The sequence below is a fragment of the Piliocolobus tephrosceles genome, chromosome 17, assembly GCF_002776525.5.
Source record: "Piliocolobus tephrosceles isolate RC106 chromosome 17, ASM277652v3, whole genome shotgun sequence".
NCBI lineage: Eukaryota > Metazoa > Chordata > Mammalia > Primates > Cercopithecidae > Piliocolobus > Piliocolobus tephrosceles.
This window is the reverse complement of record NC_045450.1, coordinates 2,848,739-2,872,576: the sequence shown is the minus strand read 5'-3', so window position 1 is coordinate 2,872,576 and position 23,838 is coordinate 2,848,739. Positions and strand designations below refer to the sequence as shown.

The following is a 23,838-nucleotide window of genomic DNA, read 5'->3' as shown; positions in this document are numbered from 1 at the left end:
CTGCCATCTACTGGCTGCCAGAAGACATGGCCCACGAGTAAGTCATGGTTTCTGTGAGGCGATGGTGGCACTGGCACGGGGTCACAGTGAAGAGCCTCTAAGCAGAAGACAGCAGAGACCCCACTGCAGCCTCAGGAGGCAGTCGTCAGATTTATTTATTCCTACTCAACAGGACCCCAGAACACAGGAGCAACTCTGTACAATTCTAGAAACTCACAGCTAGCTCCAAAACAATAGAAATTTTAAACTACAAAAGATGAGTTGTATTCAGCAAATATAAAGGGTAATTTTAGACTGTGTGAATGTTTATCAGACTATTTACAGCACCCGGGAGACGGGTTCAGATCTCGCCAGCCTCCTTCTCTTCTGACCTCCGTGAAGCCATCTTCCCGTTGGAGCTCTCAAGCCTCCAGTCCGGAGGCCCTCGCTCGCTCCGCCCGCTCTCCCAGGACTCCTCTCTGGACGCCCGCTCTCTGGAGAACCTGGGAAATGGAACCAGAGGCTCAGTGGAGGCTGCTGCCCCACTTCTGCTGGCTGCTCAGCTACGACGACGGACCTGCAGACCAGGCCAGGAAGGCCATGCATCCCTTACACCCGGACACCCCCCAGAGGCCAGCCAGACCTGCCACCACATATGGAGTGTTAAACAGCCATTAAAAAGTGACCTTTGCAAAGATTTTTAATAAGGAGAGCCTTCACCGTAACATAAACAGTGCAAAGGAGAATGTAACACTATACGCACAGAACATGACACTACAATGGAAAAAAAACACAATGGAGAAAAAATATCAAAAACAAAAACCAAAACAGAGGTAAGCAGGGCCCGGTGAGGACGTTAAGTCTCAGGCACTCTGTATGGATGTGACAGTGCACAGGCCCAGGGCGCAGGCTGGTGCACATACAGCCCCTGCAGCAACACCTGGAGCCGCGTGAGCTCCTCCACAGCCCTCTCGCCTCTTCCCAGACCCGAGTCCCATTTGCGACTCCCCAGCCCTACTCCTGAGTGTGAGCCCAGCCCCATCCCCACCAGACACGGCCCTCAGCAGACCCGGGGAACACAGAGAAGGGCTCACTCCTGGTTGCAGCTACCGAAGGAGTCAGAGTAGTTACTTGTATTTCGCACTCCGGTCCCGGGAAGCCCGACGATGTCCCCGGCTGTGGCTCCGGGAACGGCTGCGGTGGCGCCGATGTCTATCTCGGGACCGGGACCGGGACAACTTCCGTCGCTCTCGGGAGGTAGATCTTGACCGCCTCCGACGCCGATCCCGGGAGCGTGACCTGAAAAATCAGAAAGTTCTGAGGCTGAGACTCTACAGGTGCCAACACTACCAGGGCCCCACCCCTCAGCTGATTCTGCTCACTCCTTTACTGACATTTTCCCCTTTACTCCCACAAATTTGGGTTTAAAATATTTCCATCAGTTCATCTCCAATGGTTAGGACCTTTCCAATGAGGCCTCCTGAAAACATCTGGCCTGGATACTCCTGTCACCCTGCAGGCCCCGATCTTCCCTCTCATTAACAGTGGGAATCCTCCATGGCACCAAGCAACCCCTTGCCCTGTGCCCTTCACAAGCCAGCCCTACCTGCCAGATAACATTTGTAAAGGCATAAACATTAAATGTTAGGAAAAATGCTTATGGAAAGAGATACTTGACTGACAACATTTTAATGGACCTGGAAACCTACCTCCTGCGATCTCTGGTTCTTGATCCCGACCTAAAAGGGGGAAAAAAAAGATGAACAAGGCCAGGCATGGTGGCTCACACCTGTCATCCCAGCACTTCGGGGAGGCCGAGGTGGGCGATCACCTGAGGTCACGAGTTGGAAACCAGCCTAGCCAACGTGGTGAAACCCCGTCTCTACTGAAAACGCAAAAACTGGCCAAGTGTGGTGGCGGGCGCCTGTAATCCCAGCTACTCAGGCAGCTGAGACAGGAGAATCACTTGAACCCAGGAGGCAGAGGTTGCAGTGAGCTGAGATCGCACCACTGCAATCCAGCCTAGGCAACAAGAATAAAACTTTGTCTCAAAAAAAAAAGTGAATGACTTCCCGAAAGCAGCTGTTCCTCACCCTCTCAGGGTTGGGGGAGGGGAAGGGCTCCACGTATCAGAAGGGAGGCACTGCCCCCAAAAGCCTACTGTGTTCGAGCTGCCTGCACGTTCCCAGTTTGAATGGGAAGTGCCACTGCTCCCATCCCCACAGCCACTCTGTGGCAGCCGCTCTGTGGCACACTCAGTGTCACCTGAGCCTCACAGAGGGGGCCACATCCGAGCATCAGACGCAGCCTTTTAACATTACAAGGGCCATGAAAAGTCTGCACCGACTGTGCTGCACCCAAGTCCTACAAATGACTCTCCAGTCTTTATACCCAAGTCCTATAATAATTCTCCAGTCTTTACAACAGACTCCAGCACAGAGCGTGCAGCCAGCAAGTGGGGCACACTAAAACACCGAAAAGTGAAAGCAAAGCCTAAGTTCCAGACACAGGCTTCCTGCCAGGTGAGAGTCATCAGCTCATTCTGCCACACAACCAGCATCTGAAAAAGGCAAGCTATGAGGCTCATTTTGTGCCCATAAGCCATTAAGGTCAAGCGGCCCCATGTACACCCACAACACGCACGGCCTAAACATGACAGTGCATGTAAAAATGTCCAACCCCATGCAAAAAATGGATTGTGTGTTTTGCTTAATACTTTTTTCTAGAGTGTTTAAGTTTCTGTGCAATCAGAATCTCCTGCTGGATGATTAAAATAACAAACAGCTGGGCGCAGTGGCTCACGCCTGTAATCCCAGCACTTTGGGAGGCCGAGGCGGGCGGATCATGAGGTCAAGAGATCGAGACCAGCCTGGTAAACATGGTGAAACCCCGTCTCGACTAAAAATACAAAAATTAGCTGGGCATGATGGCACAGGCCTGTAGTCCCAGCTACTCGGGAGGCAGAGACAGGAGAATTGCTTGAACCCAGCGGGTGGAGGTTGCAGTGAGCCGAGATTGCACCACTGCACTCCAGCCTGGCAACAGAGCGAGACCCTGTCTCAAAAACAAACAAACAAAAAAACAACAACAAACACAATAAACACTCACCCTGAGTTATGCACTGAGGAATTCTTTCAGGAAAAGTGGTTTGGGAACATTCCTGGACGAGTTGTATCCAAAAAGATGTGGTTACTTCTGGCTTCTATCTCTTCTTTGAACTCCAAAGACTCAACAGCCCCACCTCAAGACGGCCTCTCAAGCTGAGTGTGGCCAGAGGCGGCATCTACTTCCCACCTCTTCCCACTGTAATACACCATACTCAGCCTTCCAACCTCACCAAGCAGCAACTCCAGGCCAAAAACCAGGAGACCAGCTTCATTTCCTCCTCTGTACACTTCACACACTACCAGCGAATCCCATCAGTTCTATCCCAGAACTTCCCCGGACTCTTTCCGCCCCTTACCTGGCTTAAACTGCCACCTCCCCCATCTGGATTCTCCTACCCAGCTCCCCAAGGTCCTGCTGCTTCCACGCCAGCCCAGCACGCTTGCCAAAGGGGAGTAGGCACCACCCCCCTCTGTAAACAGGTGTCCAACAGCCCCACAGCACTCAGTAAATCAACAGCAATGCCCACACACAGCCTTCAACAGCTTGGATCCCTTACCTGACTGCCATGCACACACAGCCCCGGGCTGGGCCGCGTTTTGTTGGACTGAATATGTTGTTTACTTCTTTTTTTTTTGGGGACGGAGTCTCGCTCTGTCTCCCAGGCTGGAGTGCAGTGGCGCAATCTCAGCTCACTGCAAGCTCTGCCTCCCAGGTTCACGCCATTCTCCTGCCTCAGCCTCCGGAGTAGCTGGGACCACAGGCGCCCACCACCACGCCTGGCTAATTTTTTGAAGTTTTTAGTAAAAACAGGGTTTCACTGTGTTAGCCAGGATGGTCTCGATCTCCTGACCTCGTGATCCACCCGCCTCGGCCTCCCAAAGTGCTGGGATTACAGGCGTGAGCCACCGCGCCCGGCCTCCGTTTTTTTTTTCTTGAGATGGAGTCTCACTCTGTTGGCCAGGCTGGAGTGCAGTGGCACGATCTTGGCTCACTGCAACCTCTGCCTCCTGGGTTCAAGTGATTCTCCCACCTCAGCCTCCAAGTAGCTAGGATTACAAGTGCCTGCCAGCGCACCCAGCTAATTTCTGTATTTTTAGTACAGACGACGTTTCACCATGTTGGCCAGGCTGGTCTCGAATGCCTGACCTCAAGTGATCTGCCCACCTCGGCCTCCCAAAGTGATGGGATTACAGGCGTGAGCCACCAGGCCTGGCCTTACTACTTTCCTTAATAATGGCCCTGACTATTCCAAGCAACAGTGGAATGGACAGACAAGGGAATGCCAGAGGCCAGTGCAGCTCATTCACTGCCAGCCTCAGGCTCACCTCCTGCTCAGACGCTCCTCCCGCTCCCTTTCCTCTCTCCTCCTCAAGCGATCCTGATTTCTCTTCTCCTGCTTTTCAGCGACAGTTTTCTATATAAATGAAACAAAAAACAAGGGAAGAGCAAGTTACACAAACCAGAGTGTGAATGCTACTTAACAAAGCAGCTTTACATAAGCTCAGTATTGGTAATTTAAAAATTGAAGAGACACTTTAAGGAAATGGGAACACTTTTTTTTTTTTGAAACGGTGTCTCGCTGTCACCAGGCTGGAGTGTAGTGGTGCAATCTCGGCTCACTCCAACTTCCACCTCCCAAGTTCAACCGATTCTTCTGCCTTGGCCTCACATAGGCGCACGCCACCACGCCCACCTAATTTTTGTATTTTTAGTAGAGATGGGGTTTCACCATGTTTGCCAGGATGGTCTTGACCTCTTGACCTGGTGATCCGCCCACCTCAACCTCTCCAAGTGCTGGGATTACAGGCATGAGCCACTGGGCCTGGCCAACACTCATTTTTTTTTTTTTTTGAGGCGGAGTCTCGCTCTGTCGCCCGGACTGGAGTGCAGTGGCCGGATCTCAGCTCACTGCAAGCTCTGCCTCCCGGGTTTATGCCATTCTCCTGCCTCAGCCTCCGGAGTAGCTGGGACGACAGGCGCCCGCCACCATGCCCGGCTAGTTTTTTCTATTTTTTAGTAGAGACGGGGTTTCACCGTGTTAGCCAGGATGGTCTCAAACTCCTCACCTCGTGATCCGCCCGTCTCGGCCTCCCAAAGTGCTGGGATTACAGGCTTTGGCCACCGCGCCTGGCCCACTTTTAAAACTTCTTAATGAAGAAGGTAACACATGAAGAAATGCTTTATCATTACTTTTTTTTTTTTTTTTTTTCCCTGAGACGGAGTCTCACTCTGCTGCCCAGGCTGGAGTGCAGTGGTGCGATCTTCACTCACTGCAGCCTCTGCCTCCGAGGTTCAAGCAATTCTTCCGCCTCAGAGGCGTGCGCCAGCACAGCTGGCTAATTTTTGTATGTTTAGTACAGACGAAGTTTCACCATGTTGGTCTGGTTGGTCTCGAACCCCTGACTTCGTGATCTGCCTGCCTCGGCCTCCCAAAGTGTTGCAATTATAGGCGTGAGGCACTGCACCTGGCCTCATTTACATTTTATTTTATTTACTTTTTTTTTTTTTTGAGACAGAGTCTCACTCTGTTGCCCAGGCTGGAGTGCAGTGGTGCGATCTCCGCTCACTGCAACCTCCGCCTCCCGGAGGTTGGAGGTTGCCATTCTCCTGCCTCAGCCTCCGGAATAGCTGGGACTACAGGCGCCCACCACCACGCCCAGCTAATTTTTTGTATTTTTAGTAGAGACGGGGTTTCACCATGTTAGCCAGGATGGTCTCGATCTCCTGACCTCATGATCCGCCCGCCTCGGCCTCCCAAAGTGCTGGGATTACAGGGATGAACCACCGCGCCCAGCCACTTTTTTTTGGAAACAGGGTCTTGCTCTGTTCAACCAGGCTGGATGGAGTGCAGTGGCACAATCACAGCTCACTAGAACCTCAACTTCCCAGGCTCAAGCCCTCCGCCTCCTGAGTAGCTGGGACTATAGGAGTGTGCCAGCATGGCGGACTAATCCTTAAACATTTTTTATAGAGACGGGATCTTGCTATGTTGCCCAGGCTGGACTTGAACTCCTCAGCTCAAGCAATCTTCCTGCCTTGGCCTCCCAAAGTGCTGGGGTTACAGGCCTGAGCCACCCAGCCTATCGTGAGATTTTAACAATTTGGTAACAAACTGTCTATTCTAAGTGGTGCTATACTTCTAACTCACAGGGAATTGATCACATTGTTTCAAACCAACCCAGATAGCTAGGAGACTGTACAAACTTTATGGTAAAAAAGAACAGACGTATCTGATCAAACACATCTTGCTACTGGGAGCAGAATCCCTGCAGCCAAAAAGCAGCCCAGCCTCAGGGTGCTGGGTGCTACGCTGGCTTTAGACCAAACTGAGTTAGAGGACAGCAGGCCACGGGGGTGGACCACAAATCCTTTGCAACTGGCTTTCAACACACAATGACGTGAATCATCAGGCTTGATTAAGAAAGCAATGTAAGGGGGAGGAGGCTATGAGAAACCTCACCAATGAAAACACCATCAACGCAAGCTGAGTGGAAAAGCACTGGGTACCGTTCTGTGTAACCCCTACTCCCAGTATCAACTCTAAGGCATTTAATCATCTGTGCCAAGTGAAGCCCCGAGTGGAAGCAAGTCACAGCCAGTAAGACAAAGAATCACTAGTCTTCTCCGTCCAGAGAGCCACGATGGCATAAGGATAATCGTCCATACCCAGTGTGGATGAGAACACGCTCCCCACAAGGGCACCACAAGGATGGAAAGCTGGCTGACTGGCATCTGCAGCTCTAAAGCTCCGCCATGCTCATCCTGTGTCTGGAGCAGGGCACACATGGATGGACACCTTTAAGGTTATGTTTAAGGATGGCATTAAAGCCAGGTATGGTGGCTCATGCCATTTCAGTACTCTGGGAGGCTGACCTGGGAGGATCGTGTGAGGCCAGGAGTTTGAGACCAGCCTGGGAAACACAGTAAGACCTCCTGTCTAAAAAAAAGAAAAATTAGCCAGATGTGGTGGTGCATGCCTATAGTCTCAGCTACTCAGGAGACTCAGCATGGAGGATCACTTGAGTCCAGGAGCTCCAGCTTACAGTGACAAGAAGCTATCAGCTACCATCACATCACTACACTCCACCCTGGGTGCCAGAGGGAGACCCTGTCTCTGAAAACAAAACAAAAACCATCCTCTATTGTCTAGGTTGGAGTGTAGTGGCGTGAGTGGCGTGATCACAGTTCACTGCAGCCTGCAGCCTTGAGCTCAAAGGTCCAAACAATCCTCTCGCCTCAGCCTCCTGAGTAGCTGGAACTACAGGCACACACCACCATGCTTGGCTAATTTTTAAATTTTTGGTAGAGACAGTGTCTCCTTATGTTGCCCACGCTGGTCTCAAACTCCTGCATTCAATCAGTTCTCCTGCCTTGGCCTCCTAAAGACTAGAATTATAGGCGTGAGCTACCACACCCAGCCTCAATGATGACATTTAAAAAAAAAAAAACTAAGGATTGGCCAGGTGCAGTGGCTCGTGTAATCCCAGCACTTTGGGAGGCCAAGGAAGGTGGATACCTCTGGGAGGACTGCGAGTGAAGCCTCCTCTAATTAGGGCATAGAACTCCTACACTCGTTATCATCAAGAGGAGCACTTCCAAATATTTTGCACTGTTACTTTAATAATTATTTATCAAAATCTATAATACAAGTTGTGTTGTTTTGGTCAACTCTTGCTGCAAATGATAAAACAAGCTGTCTAGGCCAGGCGCAGTGGCTCAAGCCTGTAATCCCAGCACTGTGGGAGGCCGAGACGGGTGGATCATTAGGTCAGGAGATGGAGACCATTCTGGCTAACACGGTGAAACCCCGTCCCTACTAAAAAATACAAAAAAAAAAAACTAGCCGGGCGCAGTGGCGGGCGCCTGTAGTCCCAGCTACTCGGGAGGCTGAGGTGGGAGACTGGTGTAAACCCAGGAGGCGGAGCTTGCAGTGAGCTGAGATCCAGCCACAGCACTCCAGCCTGGGTGACAGTACAAGACTCTGTCTCAAAAAAAAAAAAAAAAAAAAAAAAAAACAAGCTGTCTAAGTTAATGCTTCTTAAGGTAGAAGGGAAAAACATTTCACAATATTCACATTTCTAACGCAGAGATACACATTAAGGAAATATATGACTTGCAGATATTAAAAAAAAAATACTACATTAGGCCAAGCACTGTGGCCCACCTCTGTAAACCCAGCACTTTGGAAGGCAGAGTCGGGTGGATTACCTGAGTTCAGGAGTTAGAGATCAGCCTGGGCAACATGGCGAAACCACATCTCTACTAAAAACACGAAAATTAACCAGGGGTGGTGGTGTATGCCTATAGTACCAGCTACTTGAGGGGCTGAGGTAGGAGAATCTCTTGAACCTGGGCAGTGGAGGCTGCAGTGAGCTGAGACTGTAACACTGCACTCCAGCCTGAGTGACAGAGCAAGACCCTGCCTCAAAAACAAACAAACAAAAACTACACTAAGACAAAATTCTGGGATATGAAATGAAAATATAATTCAAAGGAGAAATGGGAAAATAACATTTCCAGCGGCTAAGAAACATTTGTTTTTTTTTCTTTAAGACAACGTCTCACTCTCTTGCCCAGGCTAGAATGCAGTGGCTCGATATTGGCTCATTGCAACCTCTGCCTCCCAGGTTCAAGCAATTCTCCTGCCTCAGCCTCCCAAGTAGCTGGGAATACACATGTGCACTACCATGACCAGCTAATTTTTGTGTTTTCAGTAGAGACAGGGTTTTGCCATGTTGGCCATGTTGGCCATGCTGGCCTCAAACTCCTGACTTAAGTGATCCACCCTCCTTAGCCTCCCAAAGTGCTGGGATTACAGGTGTGAGCCATCGCACCTGGCCAAGAGCAAATTTTTAATGGCGTGGTAAATGCATACTAAATTGTGATTTATAATTCTACTGGACACATAGATACTTTTACTTTTTTTTTCTTTAGACAGAGTCTTTCTCTGTCGCCCAGGCTGGAGTGCGGTGATGTAATCTTGGCTCTCTGCAAGCTCCGCCTCCCGGGTTCATACCATTCCCCAGTCTCAGCCTCCTGAGTAGCTGGGGCTACAGGCGCCCACCACCACTCCCGGCTAATTTTTGTCTTTTTAATAGAGATGCGGTTTCACCTTGTTAGCCAGGATAGTCTCAATCTCCTGACCTCCTGATCCACCCGCCTCAGCCTCCCAAACTGCTGGGATTACAGGTGTGAGCCACAGCACCCGGCCTACACCTGGCTAATTTTTTTTATTTTTAGTAGAGACAGGGTTTCACCTTGTTAGCCAGGATGGTCTTGATCTCCTGACCTCACGATCCGCCCGCCTCAGCCTCCCAAAGTGCTGGGATTACAGGCTGAGCCGCTGCGTCCAGACTTTTTTTTTTTGAGACAGAGTCTTGCTCTGTCTCCCAGGCTGGAATGTAGTGGCGCGATCGCAGCTCACTGCTACCTCCGACTCCCAAGTCAAGCGATTCTCCTGCCTCAGCCTCCCGAGTAGCTGGGATTTCAGGCACCCGCTACCACGCCCAGGTAATTTTTGTATTTTTAGTAGAGACGGGGTTGCACTATGTTGGCCAAGCTGGTCTTGAACTCCTGACCTCATGATCCACCTGCCTCGGCCTCCCAAAGTGCTGGAATTACAGGCATGAGCCACCGCGCCCAGCCTCATTTTTACGTCTTTTATACCTATAAACTTATAAAGAAAAATCACAACTTAAAAATGTGACAGAGTACACTGCTTTTCAAAATTCTCTCGGGAACACGGAAGCAAAATGTTTCAAGATCAGTGGCTGAGAAAAGCCTCACTGCTACACCAGCTCCCGTCACCAGGTCCCAGGTTCACACAACCACCTATGGCACCCTCCTCAGGCGCACCGCCCTGCCATATGCTGCCTGAGTGAGCAGCTCCTTCCTGGGGCACACAAGGCCCTTGGCCATGGTCACTGCAGCGTTCTGCAGTCAGCGACATGTCTGTCCTTCCACTACATTTCAGGTATATGAGGGGAGGCTGGCTAATTTCCCACCATCCTATTCTGAGGTCCTAATATGCGGTAAGGGGGAGCTCCATCAGTGTGAAGGAAGACAATTCAAATAGTGGAAGGACGTTCAACCTTCCTTCTTAGCATTTTGTACTTAAATTTTTTAAATGTCGGCCGGGCGCGGTGGCTCACGCCTGTGGCCCCAGCACTTTGGGAGGCCAAGGCAGGAGGATCACGAGGTCAGGAGATCAAGACCATCCTGGCTAACACGGTGAAACCCTGTCTCTACTAAAAATACAACAACAACAACAAAAATTAGCCAGGCATGGTGGTGGGCACCTGTAGTCCCAGCTACTCAGGAGGCTGAAGCAGGAAAATGACGTGAACCTGGGGGACAGAGCTTGCAGTGAGCCAAGATCACGCCACTGCACTCCAGCCTGGGCAACAGAGTGAGACTCCGTCTCAAAAAAAAAACAACAAAAGAAAAGTTTTTAAATGTCTTAGAGCCTTGAGGAAGGAACAGAGATACGGTACAATGCTACCAGAAAAACCCCATCCTCACCTTGCCCTTCTGAGGTGGCTCACAGGCAAGAAGCCAGGATATGTGACATTCTGTCTTGACCAACCACATAGATTCTTTCTCATCTCCACAAGGAAGTTATTTCAGAGGTACACAACGAACTGTACGTACCCTGGGAATAGGCTCTGCCATTTTCTTCCCTTAACAACAGGGTCCAGAATAAATCTCCAAGGCTCCTTTGGACTCTGAGCTATCACGTCTCTTGTGTAAACCCAAGTGATGAAATCTGAGTATTTCACTATAAAACTTAAGTTCTTAGAGATCAGAACATAAGGTTTCTTTTTTTTTGAAACGGAGTCTCACTCTGTCACCCAGGGTGGAGTGCAATGGCATGATCTCGGCATACTGCAACCTCCGCCCCCCGGGTTTAAGCAATTCTCCTGCCCCGGCCTCCTGAGTAGCTGGGATTTCAGGCGCACACCAACACGCCCAGCCAATTTTTGTATTTTTGGTAGAGACAGGGTTTCACCATGTTGGTTAGTCTGGTCTCGAACTCCTGAACTCAGGTGATCCGCCGACCTTGGCATCCTAAAGTGCTGGGATTACAGCCATGAACTACCACGCCCAGCCAAAACATAAGGTTTTTAAAAATTAAAGAAATGTGAAGACACCCCAAGACTCCTCAGCTTTCTCCAGAAACACATGAACATACCCTCAACTGATCAAGTTTCTCTCGGATCTGAATGAACCCCAAGTGTAACTTGCCACCGAAGTGGTCTGCCAGGCGACGGTCATTATCATGGAGACCAAGGTAGGCTGAACAGACCTCGCAGACACGCAGTTTTTGCTGCTGAAAACTGGACGCAGGCATGGAATTTCTGTATTCTTCCTGGAGAAGGAAAATGGAGAAATAAAAGTGAGATATACAGAACTGCCACCTCAAATTCAATCTCCAAAATGAAAATATTTGACAAGATGACAGAGGTGACTTTTAAACAAATATTAAAAAAAACACAAACAAAACTTCAGATATTTATAACCAACTCAATTTTCACTATTTAAAAAATGTGGCCAGGCACGGTCCCAGTACTTTGCGAGGCCAAGGCGGGTGGAACACGAGGTCAAGAGATCAAGACCATCCTGGTCAACATCGTGATACCCTGTCTCTACTAAAAATACAAAAATTAGCTGGGCGTGGTGGCACATTCCTGTAGTCCCAGCTACTCAGGAGGCTGAGGCAGGAGAGTCACTTGATCCTGGGAAGCAGAGGTTGCAGTGCACTCCAGCCTGGCAATAGAGCAAGACTCTGTCTAAAATAAAAAAAAAAAAAAAAAAAAAAAACTGTGCTAACAGGTGAGGCTCAGTGACTCACGCCTGTAATCCCAGCACTAGGGGAGGCTAAGGCGGATGGATCACTTCAGGCTAGGAGTTCAAGATGAGCCTGGCCAATAAAGCAAAACCCTGTCTCTACTAAAAATACAAAAATTAGCCAGGCATGGTGACAGGCACCCGTAATTCCAGCTACTGGGGAGGCTAAGGCACGAATCGCTTGAGCCTAGGAGGTAGAAGTTGCAGTGAGCTGAGATCATGCCACTGCACTCCAACCTGGAGGACAGAGGAAAACTCCAAAAAGAAAAAGAAAAATTGTATTCCAGGCCTGATGCCGTGACTCACGCCCATAATCTCAGCACTTTGGGAGAGTGAAGCAGGAGGATCACTTGAGCCCAGGAGTTGGAGACCATGCTAAGCAACACAGCAAGACCCAGTCTCTAAAAATAAAAAAATAATTAGCCCGATATGGTGGCATGCGCCTATAGTCCCACCTACTCAAGAGACTGATTCGGGAGGACTGCTTGAGCCCAGGGGGTTGAAGGGGCAGTGACCTGTGATTGCACCACTACACTTCAGCATGGGCGACCCTGGATGACAGCAAGACCCTCTCTCTAATATTAAAAAAACAGGTTGGGCACAGTGGCTCACGCCTGTAATCCCAGCACTTTGGGAGGCCAAGGCAGGTGGATCACCAGGTCAGAGTTCAAGACCAGTCTGGCCGAGATGATGAAAATTAAAAATTTATTAAAATACAAATAGATACAAATCTATTAAAAATACAAAAAAATTAGCCGGGCATGGTGGCTGGCACCTGCAATCCCAACTACTCGGGAGGCTGAGGCAGAGAATTGCCTGAACCCGGGAGTCAGAGGACGCAGTGAGCTGAGATCGCACCACAGCACTCCAGCCTGGGCAACAGAGTGAGACTCTGTCTCAAAAAAACAAAAAAGTAGACAAGGAAAGAGCAAGAACTTAAATTTCCATTATAGTATATGCTGCACAGCTTAAAAAAAAAAACCTGAAGCAAAAACAACACTGTGGTACACAAATATTCATAATATTACTCTGTCCCCTTCTATAGCTTTGAAACCTTAAATGCCACTAACATCTTTCAAAATAAATTCTAAGTATGTTGAGTAAAAAAAGTCAATCCCAAAAAGTTACATACTGTATGATGCCATTTACGTAACTTTTTTTTTTTTTTTTATTAAGATGGAATTTCACTCGTCACCCAGGCTGGACGGCAGTGGTATGATCTTGCTCACAGCAACCTCCACCTCCCGGCTTCAAGCTATTCTCCTGCCTCAGCCTCCCAAGTAACGGGGATTACAGGAATGTGCCACCACGCCCAGCTAATTTCTGTATTTTTGGTAGAGACGGGGTTTCACCATGTTGGCCAGGCTGGTCTCGAACTCGTGACCTCAGGTGATCCGCCTCTACAAAAATTCCAAAAATTAACCAGGCATGGTGCTGCATACCCAGCTAAGCAGGAGGCTGAGGAGGGAGGATCACTTGAGCCCAGAAGGTCGAGGCTGCACCGAGTCATGATCATGCCACTGAACTCCAGCCTAGGTGACACAGTGAGACCCTACTTAAAAAAAAGAAACAAAAAAGTGATAAAACCCTCAATGTGGAAACCAGGAAAAGTCACCCAAAGGGCAGAAAAGCAGCTTTAAGACTACTGAACACCCCACCTGCTACTGGGAGCACAAAAGACGCCAGAGGTGCCAAAACACCACAGATATCAGTGCTGCCAGGGTCCTGCACACTCACCCAATGGCCACCAAGCCTGGCTAATTTTTGTATTTTTAGTAGAGACAGGGTTTCAGCATGTTGGCCAAGCTGGTCTCGAATCTCTGACCTCAAGTGATCCACTCACATTGCCCTCTCAAAGTGCTGGGATTACAGGCATGAACCACCACGCCCGGTTCGGCCCTGGATAACTTTCTTTTTTTTTTTTTTTTTTTTTTTTTTTGTGAGACGGAGTCTCGCTCTGTCGTCGCCCAGGCTGGAATGCAGTGGTGTGATCTCTGCTCACTGCAACCTCTCCCCTCCCAGGCGCAAGAGATCCTCCTTCCTCAGCCTCCCCAGTAGCTGGGATTACAGGCGCCTGCCACCACATCTGGTTGTTGTTGTTGTTGTTGTTGTTTGAGATGGAGGCTCACTCCGTGACCCAGGCTGGAGTGCAGTGGCATGATCTCCCCTCACTGCAAGCTCCACCTCCTGGGTTCACACCATTCTCTTGCCTCAGCCGCCTGAGCAGCTGAGACCACAGACGCCTGCCACCATACCTGGCTAATTTTTTGTATCTTTCTTTTTTTTAGTAGAGATGGGGTTTCACTGTGTTAGCCAGGATGGTCTCGATCTCCTGAACTTGTGATCCACCTGCCTTGGCCTCCCGAAGTGCTGGGATACAGGCGTGAGCCACCAGGCCCAGCTTTTTTGACACAGAGTCTTGCTCTGTCACCCAGGTTGGAGTGCAATGGTGCATCTCCGTTCGCTTCCCGGTTCAAGCGATTCTCCTACTTCAGCCTCCCAAGTAGCTGGGATTACAGGTGCCTGCCACCACACCTAGCTAATTTTTGTATTTTTAGTAGAAACACGGTTTCACTAAACGGCATCTCGAACTCCTCACCTCAGGTGATGCACCTACCTTGGCCTCCCAAGGTGCTGGGATTACAGGCATGAGCAACCGTGCCCGGCCAAATTTTTAACTTCTTTGTAAAGATGCGGTAACCCTAGGTTGCCTAGGCTGGTCTCAAACTCCTGGACTCAAGCAATCCTCCTGCCTCAACCTTCCAAAGTGTTGAGATTACAGGCATGAGCCACCACACCCACCCTCTGTAAGTTTTTACTCTGGGCAGAAGGCAGCAAAAGGGGAGTCAGCATATCACACGGCAAAAGGAGAGAGAGAGAGAGAGAGAGGAGGACCTAGGCTCCTTTAAACAATCAGCTCTCAGGTGAACTCATTATCCCACGGGGGTACCAAGCCATTGACGAGGGAACCACCCCCACGAACCAAACACCTCCCACTAGACCCCACCTCCAACACTGGAGGTCACATTTCAAAATGAGATTTGGACGTGCCACACGTCCAAACTATATCAAGTGTTATTTTTCATCTTTTATACTGTATTTGCACTGTACCTTTTCTATGTTTACATATGCAAATATTTACCATTGTGTTGCAACTACCTATAGTATTCAGTACAGTAACGAGCTGTACAGGTGTGTAGTCTAGGAGCAACAGGCTCTACCGTACAGCCCACACGGCTACACCACCTAGGTTTGTGTAACTCTATAATGTGCTCACAATGATGAAACCATGGAACACACTTCTCAGAATATTTACTCCTTGTCATTAAGAAAGACATGACTGTACTAATATCAGAAATGAAAAACAGGACATCATTACGGATCCGTGCACTTTACAGGAATAATGTAAGTAACTCTTAAAAACAGCAGCAACAACTCTATGCCCACAAAAGTGATCAACTAGACGAAATGGACCAATCCCTTGAAAGACAGCCAGGGGGCCTGTAATCCCAGCACTTTGGGAGGCTGAGGCAGGTGGATCACTTGAGGTCAGGAGTTTGAGACCAGCGTGACCAACATGGTGAAACCCCGTCTTCTCTACTAAAAATACAAAAATTAGCCAGGCGTGGTGGAGCATGCCTGTAATCCCAGCTACTAGGGAGGCTGAGGCAGGAGGAGAACTGCTTGAACCCAGAAGGTGGAGGTTGCAGCCAGCCGACATTGCATCACTGCGCTCCAGCCTGGGCAACAGAGCGAGAAACTGTGTAAAAAAAATAATAATAATGTTAAAGACACAATCTGCCAAAACTTACACAAGAAGAAATAGATGATCTGAATGGATCTATACATTAATAACCTTCCAAAACAGAAAGCGTCAGGTCCAGATGGGTTTACTGGTGAATTCTACCAAAGCATTAGGGAAGAAATCATGCCAATTCTTTATAATCTCTTTCAGAAAAGCAAACAGAATATTTCCTAACTCCTTCTATGGGGACAACATTACCATAATACCAAAACCAGATAAAGGCATTGCAAGAGGCCAGGCATGGTGGCTCTTGCCTCTAATCCTGGCACTTTGGGAGGCTGAGGTGGGCAGATCGCTTTAGCCCAGCAATTTGAGACTAGCCTTGACCACATGGCGAAACCCCGTCTCTCCAAAAAATACAAAAAATTATCTGTGCTTTGTGGCACACGCCTTCAGTCCTAGCTACCTGAAGGGCTGAGGCGGGAGGATCAAATGAGTCCAAGAGATCAAGCCTGCAATGAGCCAAGATGTGCCACTGCACTCCAGCCTGGGTGAGAAAGTAAGACCATCTCGGGGGTGGTGGGGGAAAAGGGAGGCCTGTGGCATGCACCTGTAGTCCTATTTGAAGAGATGAAGCGGGAGAATCAAATGAGCCCAGGAGATCAAGGCTGCAGTGAGCCAAGATCGTGCCACTGCACTCCCACTGGGTGAGAAAGTGAGACCATCTCGAGGCGGGGGCAGGGAGGGCCGGACGCGGTGGCTCACAGCTGTACTCCCAGCACTTTGGGAGTCCGAGGTGGGCGGATCATGAGGTCAGGAGATGAAGGCCATCCTGGCTAACACGGTTAAACCCCATCTCTACTAATAACACAAAAAATTATCCAGGCATGGTGGCAAGCGCCTATAGTCCCAGCTACTTGGGAGGCTGAGGCAGGAGAATCGCCTGAACTCGGGAGGCGGAGGTAGCAGTGAGCCAAGATCACACCACTGCACTCCAGCCTGTACGAATGAATGAGACTCCATCTCAAAAAAACACAAAAACAAAAACCAAAAAACAAATTACCATTTATACCAGCATTCCCAAGAGTGAAATACTTAGGTAGAAATCTAACAAAGTATGTATAAGATCTTCACTATGAGGAAAATTACAAGACTCATAAAAGGTATCAAATGGCCTGGCAAAGTGGCTCACGCCTGTGATTCCAGCACTTTGGGAGGCCGAGGCAGATGGATCACCTGAGGTCAGAAGTTTGAGACCAGCTTGGCCAACATGGTGAAACCTCATCTCTACTAAAAATGCCAAAAAAAAAAAAAAAAAACTTAGCCATGGGCCTGGCGTGGTGGCTCACTCCTGTAATCCCAGCAGTTTGGGAGGCCGAGGCGGGCGGATCACGAGGTCAAGAGATTGAGACCATCCTGGCTAACACAGTGAAACCCCGTCTCTACTAAAAATACAAAAAAATTAGCCAGGTGTGGTGGTGGGCACCTGTAGTCCCAGCTACTCAGGACGCTGAGGCAGGAGAATGGTGTGAACTCGGGAGGTGGAGCTTGCAGTGAGCCAAGATCGCGCCACTGCACTCCAGCCTGGGCAGCAGAGCGAGACTCCACCAATCAATCAATCAATCAATCAATTAATAGACAGATAGATAGACAGAAAAAGAAAAAAGAGAAAACATTTACAGACCATACATGACACCATTCACCATAGCCTACAGACTTTGGGTGATAATGACACGTCAACGTAGACCCACTGACTGTGGGTGGATGCTGGGAATGGAGGAGGCTGTCTGAGGAGGGGATACATGGAGAATCTCTGTACTTTCCTCTCAATTTAGCCATGAAGCTAAAACTACTTGAAAAAACAAAGTTTATAATTTTTTTTTTTTTTTTTTTGAGACACCGTCTCCCTCGGTCGCCCGGGCTGGAGTGCAGTGGTGCGATCTGAGCTCACTGCAAGCTCCGCCTCCACGGTTCACGCCATTCTCCTGCCTCAGCCTCTGGAGTAGCTGGGACTACAGGCGCCCGCCACCTCGCCCGGCTAGTTTTTTTTTGTATTTTTTAGTAGAGACGGGGTTTCACCATGTTAGCCAGGATGGTCTCAATCTCCCAATCTCGTGATCCACCCACCTCAGCCTCCCAGAGTGCTGGGATTACAGGCATGAGCCACTGTGCCCGGCCCAAAGTTTATAAATTTTTTTTAAAATGCAAGCAAGCATGGGCTAAATTAATTTAAATGGTCATCTCTGCCAAATTACTAAGATTTCTCTTTCCCTAAGACATTTCTCTCACCAACCTCAGCTTCTTTTTTCTTCGCACGAACTTTTTCCACTTCCATAAGAATCTTCTGGGATTCATCCACATTACCTTCAGCCCCTAGCTGTTCGGCTTTAGCAAGGAGTTTTCCTATTTCTTCATTTAACTCATGTACTTTTTCTGCCTGTGAGGAGAAAGAACGAGGTAAGCAGACATCCAAAAATGAAAGTGAATGCAATGAAGGCATCCTTACTGCCAGCATTGAGACTAACCACAAACGAATCCTGTGTGCTGTGTTCCAATGACACCAAGAGCACCTTTGTCACTTCCAGCATGGTTCCAAGGATCACCAGAGATTGCTCATTGTCTAGGCTGTCTCTCTTTACGACTTTTTCTTCAGGGTATGGCTAATAAAATGTCTACATTTAAGTGTACAGATTTAAGCTATCAGCAAAATACCTAATTACTAGGATTTACCTTCTGAAACAAAACAGCAGCTTTGGTCAAATTAGCAATTGCATAAATCCTAAGAAATGCTTTTACAACACTGAAAAGAAAAAAGAAGGAGAGACTTAGTTCCACTGAAGAGAAAAACAGAAGAGTGATGTAACTGGCACTCAAGCTAATTACATATAAATCTACCTTCTTTTTCATTCTATGATATGGATGTACCACAGTATGTCCATTTCCTTACCAGTTCTTTCCAGTTTCATGTGAAGATATTAAAGTTTAAAACAACATTCAGAGGCCGGGCATGCTGGCTCACACCTGTAAACCCAGCACTTGGGGAGGACAAAGTGGAAGGACTGCTTAAGCCCAAGAGTTCCAGATCAGCCTGGGCAACAGAGACTCCATCTCTATTTAAAAAAAAAAAAAAGGCCGGGCGCGGTGGCTCAAGCCTGTAATCCCAGCACTTTGGAAGGCCGAGACGGGTGGATCACGAGGTCAGGAGTTCGAGACCATCCTGGCTAACACGGTGAAACCCCGTCTCTACTAAAAATACAAAAAAACTAGCCGGGCGAGGTGGCGGGCGCCTGTAGTCCCAGCTACTCAGGAGGCTGAGGCAGGAGAATGGCGTAAACCCGGGAGGCGGAGCTTGCAGTGAGCTGAGATCCGGCCACTGCACTCCAGCCTGGGCGACAGAGCGAGACTCCGTCTCAAAAAAAAAAAAAAAAAAGATGGCCGGGCACGGTGGCTCATGCCTGTAATCCCAGCACTTTGGAAAAACGAGGCGGGCGGATCACGAGGTCAGGAGATAGAGACCATCCTGGCTAACATGGTGAAACCCCGTGTATACTAAAAACACAACAAATTAGCCGGGCGTGGTGGCGGGCGCCTGTAGTTCCAGCTACTCAGGAGGCTGAGGCAGGAGAAGGTCGTGAATCCAGGAAGCGGAGCTTGCAGTGAGCCAAGATTGCACCACTGCACTCCAGCCTGGGTGACAGAGTGAGACCCCATCTCAAAAAAAAAAAAAAAAAGCTATTGAGAAGCCAGTATTTGCAAGAACATACCAGGCAGCGAAGCCACCCAAGCATACCTTTGCAGAAACTTCCGCACTGATTTCCTCCTGTGTTTCTGCCAGCCGTTTCTTGGCGAGCTCAGTTCTCCGATCACATTCCGCAATAAAAGACTCCAAGTGATCCATTGCCTAGCATTGGAAAAGCAGTGAGCTATAATCAGTTATGTGTAAAGCATAAAGTCTTAGAACCCATTTACTTGATAGGAAATACACTCCTAGGTTCATTTTTTAAAAGCCTGTGGATTCAATGGGAAGATCTTAAACTATCCTACCACTAACACATTCATAACTGCATTAAATCAAGGGGATCTGTTAAACAGAATGATTGTTTGGAAGCATGGTCTTCTCATTGGATTTATTTATTTCCAAAATTTGTAACAGGACGCCAACCCTCAATAACATTACAAAGAAATTCTGAGGAAAATTAAAACACTTGGAGCAATTCACAGAGTTCTCGGAGGGAAAGAAAAGGCTGAGCCTAGACTCGTGCTGGAGGCCCTCTTCTGGGGAGTTGTGAGAGATGCATATGATGTACTCACTGGTCTTTGTGAGCCACGTAAATATTATTCCCTCATGTTCTGAGGGTAGGGTCCCCCCTTTCACCTCAAAAACAAAACAATAGAACAAATATTACTGAGAGCTATGAATACATTTCGTTATTGCCTACTGTCTAAAGTAGTAGGAAAAACTGGTTGCTATTTACCCCAACAGATAACGGAAAAGAAACTCTAGACGTCTACTTGCTTACTCTGAAAAGGGTTGGTGGGAAACATTAAGACAACTATCATATGCTAAGGTTAATTCACCGTAACTAGGCAAAGGCTAATGTAACTTCAGATAAAAATACAGACAGGACTGGCCGCAGTGGCTCATGCCTGTAATCCCAGCACTTTGGGAGGCCAAGACGGGAAGTTCATCTGAGGTTAACAGTTCGAGACCAGACTGGCCAACATGGTCTCTAATAAAAATACAAAAATTAGCGGGGCATGGTGGTGGGTCCCTGTAGTCCCAGCTACTCGGGAGGCTGAGGCAGGAGAATCACTTGAGCCCAGGAGGCAGAAGTTGCAGTGAGCCAAGACCATACCACTGCACTCCAGCCTAGGCAACAGAGCAAGACTACGTATCAAAAAAAAAAAAAAAAACCACAGTGGGAGGCCGAGACGGGCGGATCATGAGGTCAGGAGATCGAGACCATCCTAGCTAACATGGTGAAACCTCGTCTCTACTAAAAAATACAAAAAACTAGCCGGGTGAGGTGGCGGGCGCCTGTAGTCCCAGCTACTCAGGAGGCTGAGGCAGAAGAACGGCATAAACCTGGAAGGCAGAGCTTCGGCCACTGCACTCCAGCCTGGGTGACAGAGCAAGACTCATCTCAAAAAAAAAAAAAAGGCAGGGCCCAGTGCCTCACACCTGTAATCCCAACACTTTGGGAGGCCAAGATGGGAGGATCATGAGGTCAGGTTGGAGACCAACCTTGCCAATATGGTGACGCCCCATCTCTACTAAAAAAAAAAAAATTAGAAGGGTGTGGTGGCACGCACCTCTAGTCCCAGCTACTTGGGAGGCTGAGGCAGAAGAATCGCTTGAACCTGGGAGGCAGAGGTTACAGTAAGCTGAGATGGCAGCACTGCACTCTAGCCTGGGCAACAGAGCAAGGCTCCATCTCAAAAAAAAAAAAAAAAATACAGACAGGGCATCACTTTTCCAACTGTCAGCCAGGGACCAGTAGTAAGAAACACTAACATTACACCATGAGTCAGCCTGCTAATGTCAGCATCATGTTAAACCTAAATAAGCTTGTTTTGCAATGATCATAGGTTTAGATAGCACAATCTTTTACCAAAAACAAAATTTTAGGTGAAGATGAGAAGGCAGATGACAGGAAAACACTAAGGGGTGATAATCCATGTCACTGCTCCTAAAACGCACAGGAGAGAGTAAGTCAGTTGTAATAAACCACTCCACAATGGATCACACGGACACAGGTGAAGATTATGATCTTCTCTAGAAATCTTAAATATGTTTTTCAAAAAAATGCGTACTTGGGAGTAGGTCAAGATAGGCAAGAAGCTCCAAGTCTCCTGATGCCCAATCTCCCAAGAAGCTGAAAAAAGGACAAGCAGCATCACTGATGAAGGCTGACTCCCAGATATCACTCCTAATTTTGGAATTCTAAAACTGCCTCTTGGCCAGGCACAGTAGCTCATGCCTGTAATCCCAGCACTTTGGGAGGCCAAGGCGGGTGGATTACATGAGGTCAGGAGTTCGAGACCAGCCTGGCCAACACGGTGAAACCCCGTCTCTACTAAAAATACAAAATTAGCCATGAGTGCTGGTACATGCTTTTAATCCCAGCTACTTGGGAGGCTGAGGCAGGAGAATCGCTTGAACCCGGGAAGCAGAGGCTACAGTGAGCCGAGATTGTGCCACTGCACTCCATCCTGGGCAACAAGAGTGAGATTCCCTCTCAAAAAAATAAACAGTCCGGGCGCGGTGGCTCAAGCCTGTAATCCCAGCACTTTGGGAGACCGAGACGGGCTGATCACGAGGTCAGGAGATCGAGACCATCCTGGCTAACACGGTGAAACCCCGTCTCTACTAAAAAATACTAAAAACTAGCCGGGCGAGGTGGCGGGCGTCTATAGTCCCAGCTACTCCGGAGGCTGAGGCAGGAGAACGGCATAAACCTGGGAGGCGGAGCTTGCAGTGAGCTGAGATCCGGCCACTGCACTCCAGCCAAGGCGACAGAGCAAGACTCCGTCTCAAAAAAAAATAAAATAAAATAAAATAAATAAATAAATAAACTGCCTCTTGTTGGTCACCCAGATACTCTCCAGTAAACATTTCAGTATGTTCAAATTAAAGAATCAGGAAATCAAATGATCTGGCATTTGACTGCTTCTATGCACCTGCACACTGAACTGCCTGGAAAGATGAAGAGTTGGCTGGAGCTCATCAGGATCCAAGTACTAAGGAGCTGACAAGGGTCACTGTGCATTCTCTTCTGTGCTTACCTTGGACAACAGCCCTAACAGACCAGTCTGAGATGCCCCAGGTTCACCCACACAGTGGCTCCCTACAGTCTGCCCAGGCGGAGCAATCCATCACCCACCTGAGACAGACTCAGGGATTCACTCGAGGGGTCCAACGGGAAACAGGCAGCTGACGACTCTCCCAATACCTTAACCAATCAAAGCAATTGCCTGCACCTTAAGCAGAATCCAAGCGCAGCAGACAGGTGCCCTTGTGGCTATGAACTCAGACGTCTGACAACCTAAAAACTAAATGGTAGGCCCGGCACAGTGGCTCACGCCTGTGATCCCAACACTCTGGGAGTCTGAGACCAGCCTGGTCAATACAGTGAAACCCCATCTCTACTAAAAATACAAAAAAATTAGCTCAGCGTGCTGGTGGGCGCCTGTAATCCCAGCTACTCGGGAGGCTGAGGCAAGAGAACCGCTTGAACCTGGGAGGTGGAGGTTGCAGTGAGGCACTGCACTCCAGCCTGGGCAACAGAGCAAGACTCTGACTCAAACAAAAAAACAACCAAATGGTAAACTTCACAACAGAGAACAAGCCGACCAAGAATTCCAAGTTCTTTAAAAGGTGGCTTTCCGTTCTACTGCCCTCTGCCTTCAAAGTGTTCCTCAACTTTAGCCTGTCTCTTAAAAAAGCAGATTTAAATGATTAAAAAGACATTCAATTCCAAAAATTTCTACCACTTACTAGAAAGTCACCCAACCTCTCTATCTCTGAGTGGCGTTATGAAACATAAATCCTAAAAGTACCTGAGCACAGACAGCACCAGCACAAAGGCCTGTGTCCTAACACTACAGCAAAAGCGGCAATATCAGCACACGTCATCTCCGCTGAGGAGGCTGCCCTCCACCCATGCACTGCCTGGTGCTGTTCCCAGCTCTCCCAGCCCAACAGTTGGTCACTGAGCCTGAGATAAGCCCATGCCGTCAGTCAGAACTGTCACAGCAGACAGGTGCCCTTGTGCTGCGCTGGGCACGTGCACTAAACACTTCTAAACAGCCACAGAGGAGGTCGTTGGGTCTCCATCGCATGGATGATGAAACGGAAGTACAGCTACCAAACCACTAAGCAAGCAATGCAGTCAGGATCCAAGGACCCTTGTGGTTTGGCTCCAAAGACCCTGCATTTCATTCTCACAAATCTGAGGCAGCTGTCGTCAGCCCAGTTTACAGATGAATAGAAGGTAAAATAACTTACCCAGGGTCACACAGGGACTTTAACCCAAGACACCTGACCTAGAAAAATGTGAACTTTTTTTTTTTTTTTTTTTTAAACGGAGGTCCCCCCTTTCGCCCCGGGCTGGGGTGCAGTGGCCGGGTCTTGGCCCCTCACAACCTCCGCCTCCCAG

At 48.6% G+C, this 23,838-nt stretch overlaps 1 protein-coding gene across 4 annotated transcripts in view; it reads right to left on the bottom strand.

Annotated features, from left to right (window-relative positions):
* Positions 1 to 109: 109 nt before the first annotated feature.
* The window catches only part of LUC7L (LUC7 like), a 44,755-nt gene continuing 21,026 nt past the window's right edge, over positions 110 to 23,838 (bottom strand). For 2 of the 4 annotated variants that reach the window (XM_023189142.1, XM_023189145.2), the window contains 7 exons: positions 19,470 to 19,580; positions 17,973 to 18,116; positions 11,279 to 11,455; positions 4,413 to 4,501; positions 1,689 to 1,718; positions 1,111 to 1,278; positions 112 to 482 (listed from right to left, as the gene is read on the bottom strand). In XM_023189142.1, coding sequence (XP_023044910.1) covers positions 341 to 482; positions 1,111 to 1,278; positions 1,689 to 1,718; positions 4,413 to 4,501; positions 11,279 to 11,455; positions 17,973 to 18,116; positions 19,470 to 19,580 — 861 coding nt within the window. In that variant the 3' untranslated portion in view covers positions 112 to 340. Of the gene's footprint in view, positions 483 to 1,073; positions 1,279 to 1,688; positions 1,719 to 4,412; positions 4,502 to 11,278; positions 11,456 to 17,972; positions 18,117 to 19,469; positions 19,581 to 23,838 lie in introns of all 4 variants that reach the window. The other 2 variants (XM_023189144.1, XM_023189143.1) reach the window with 2 other exon arrangements.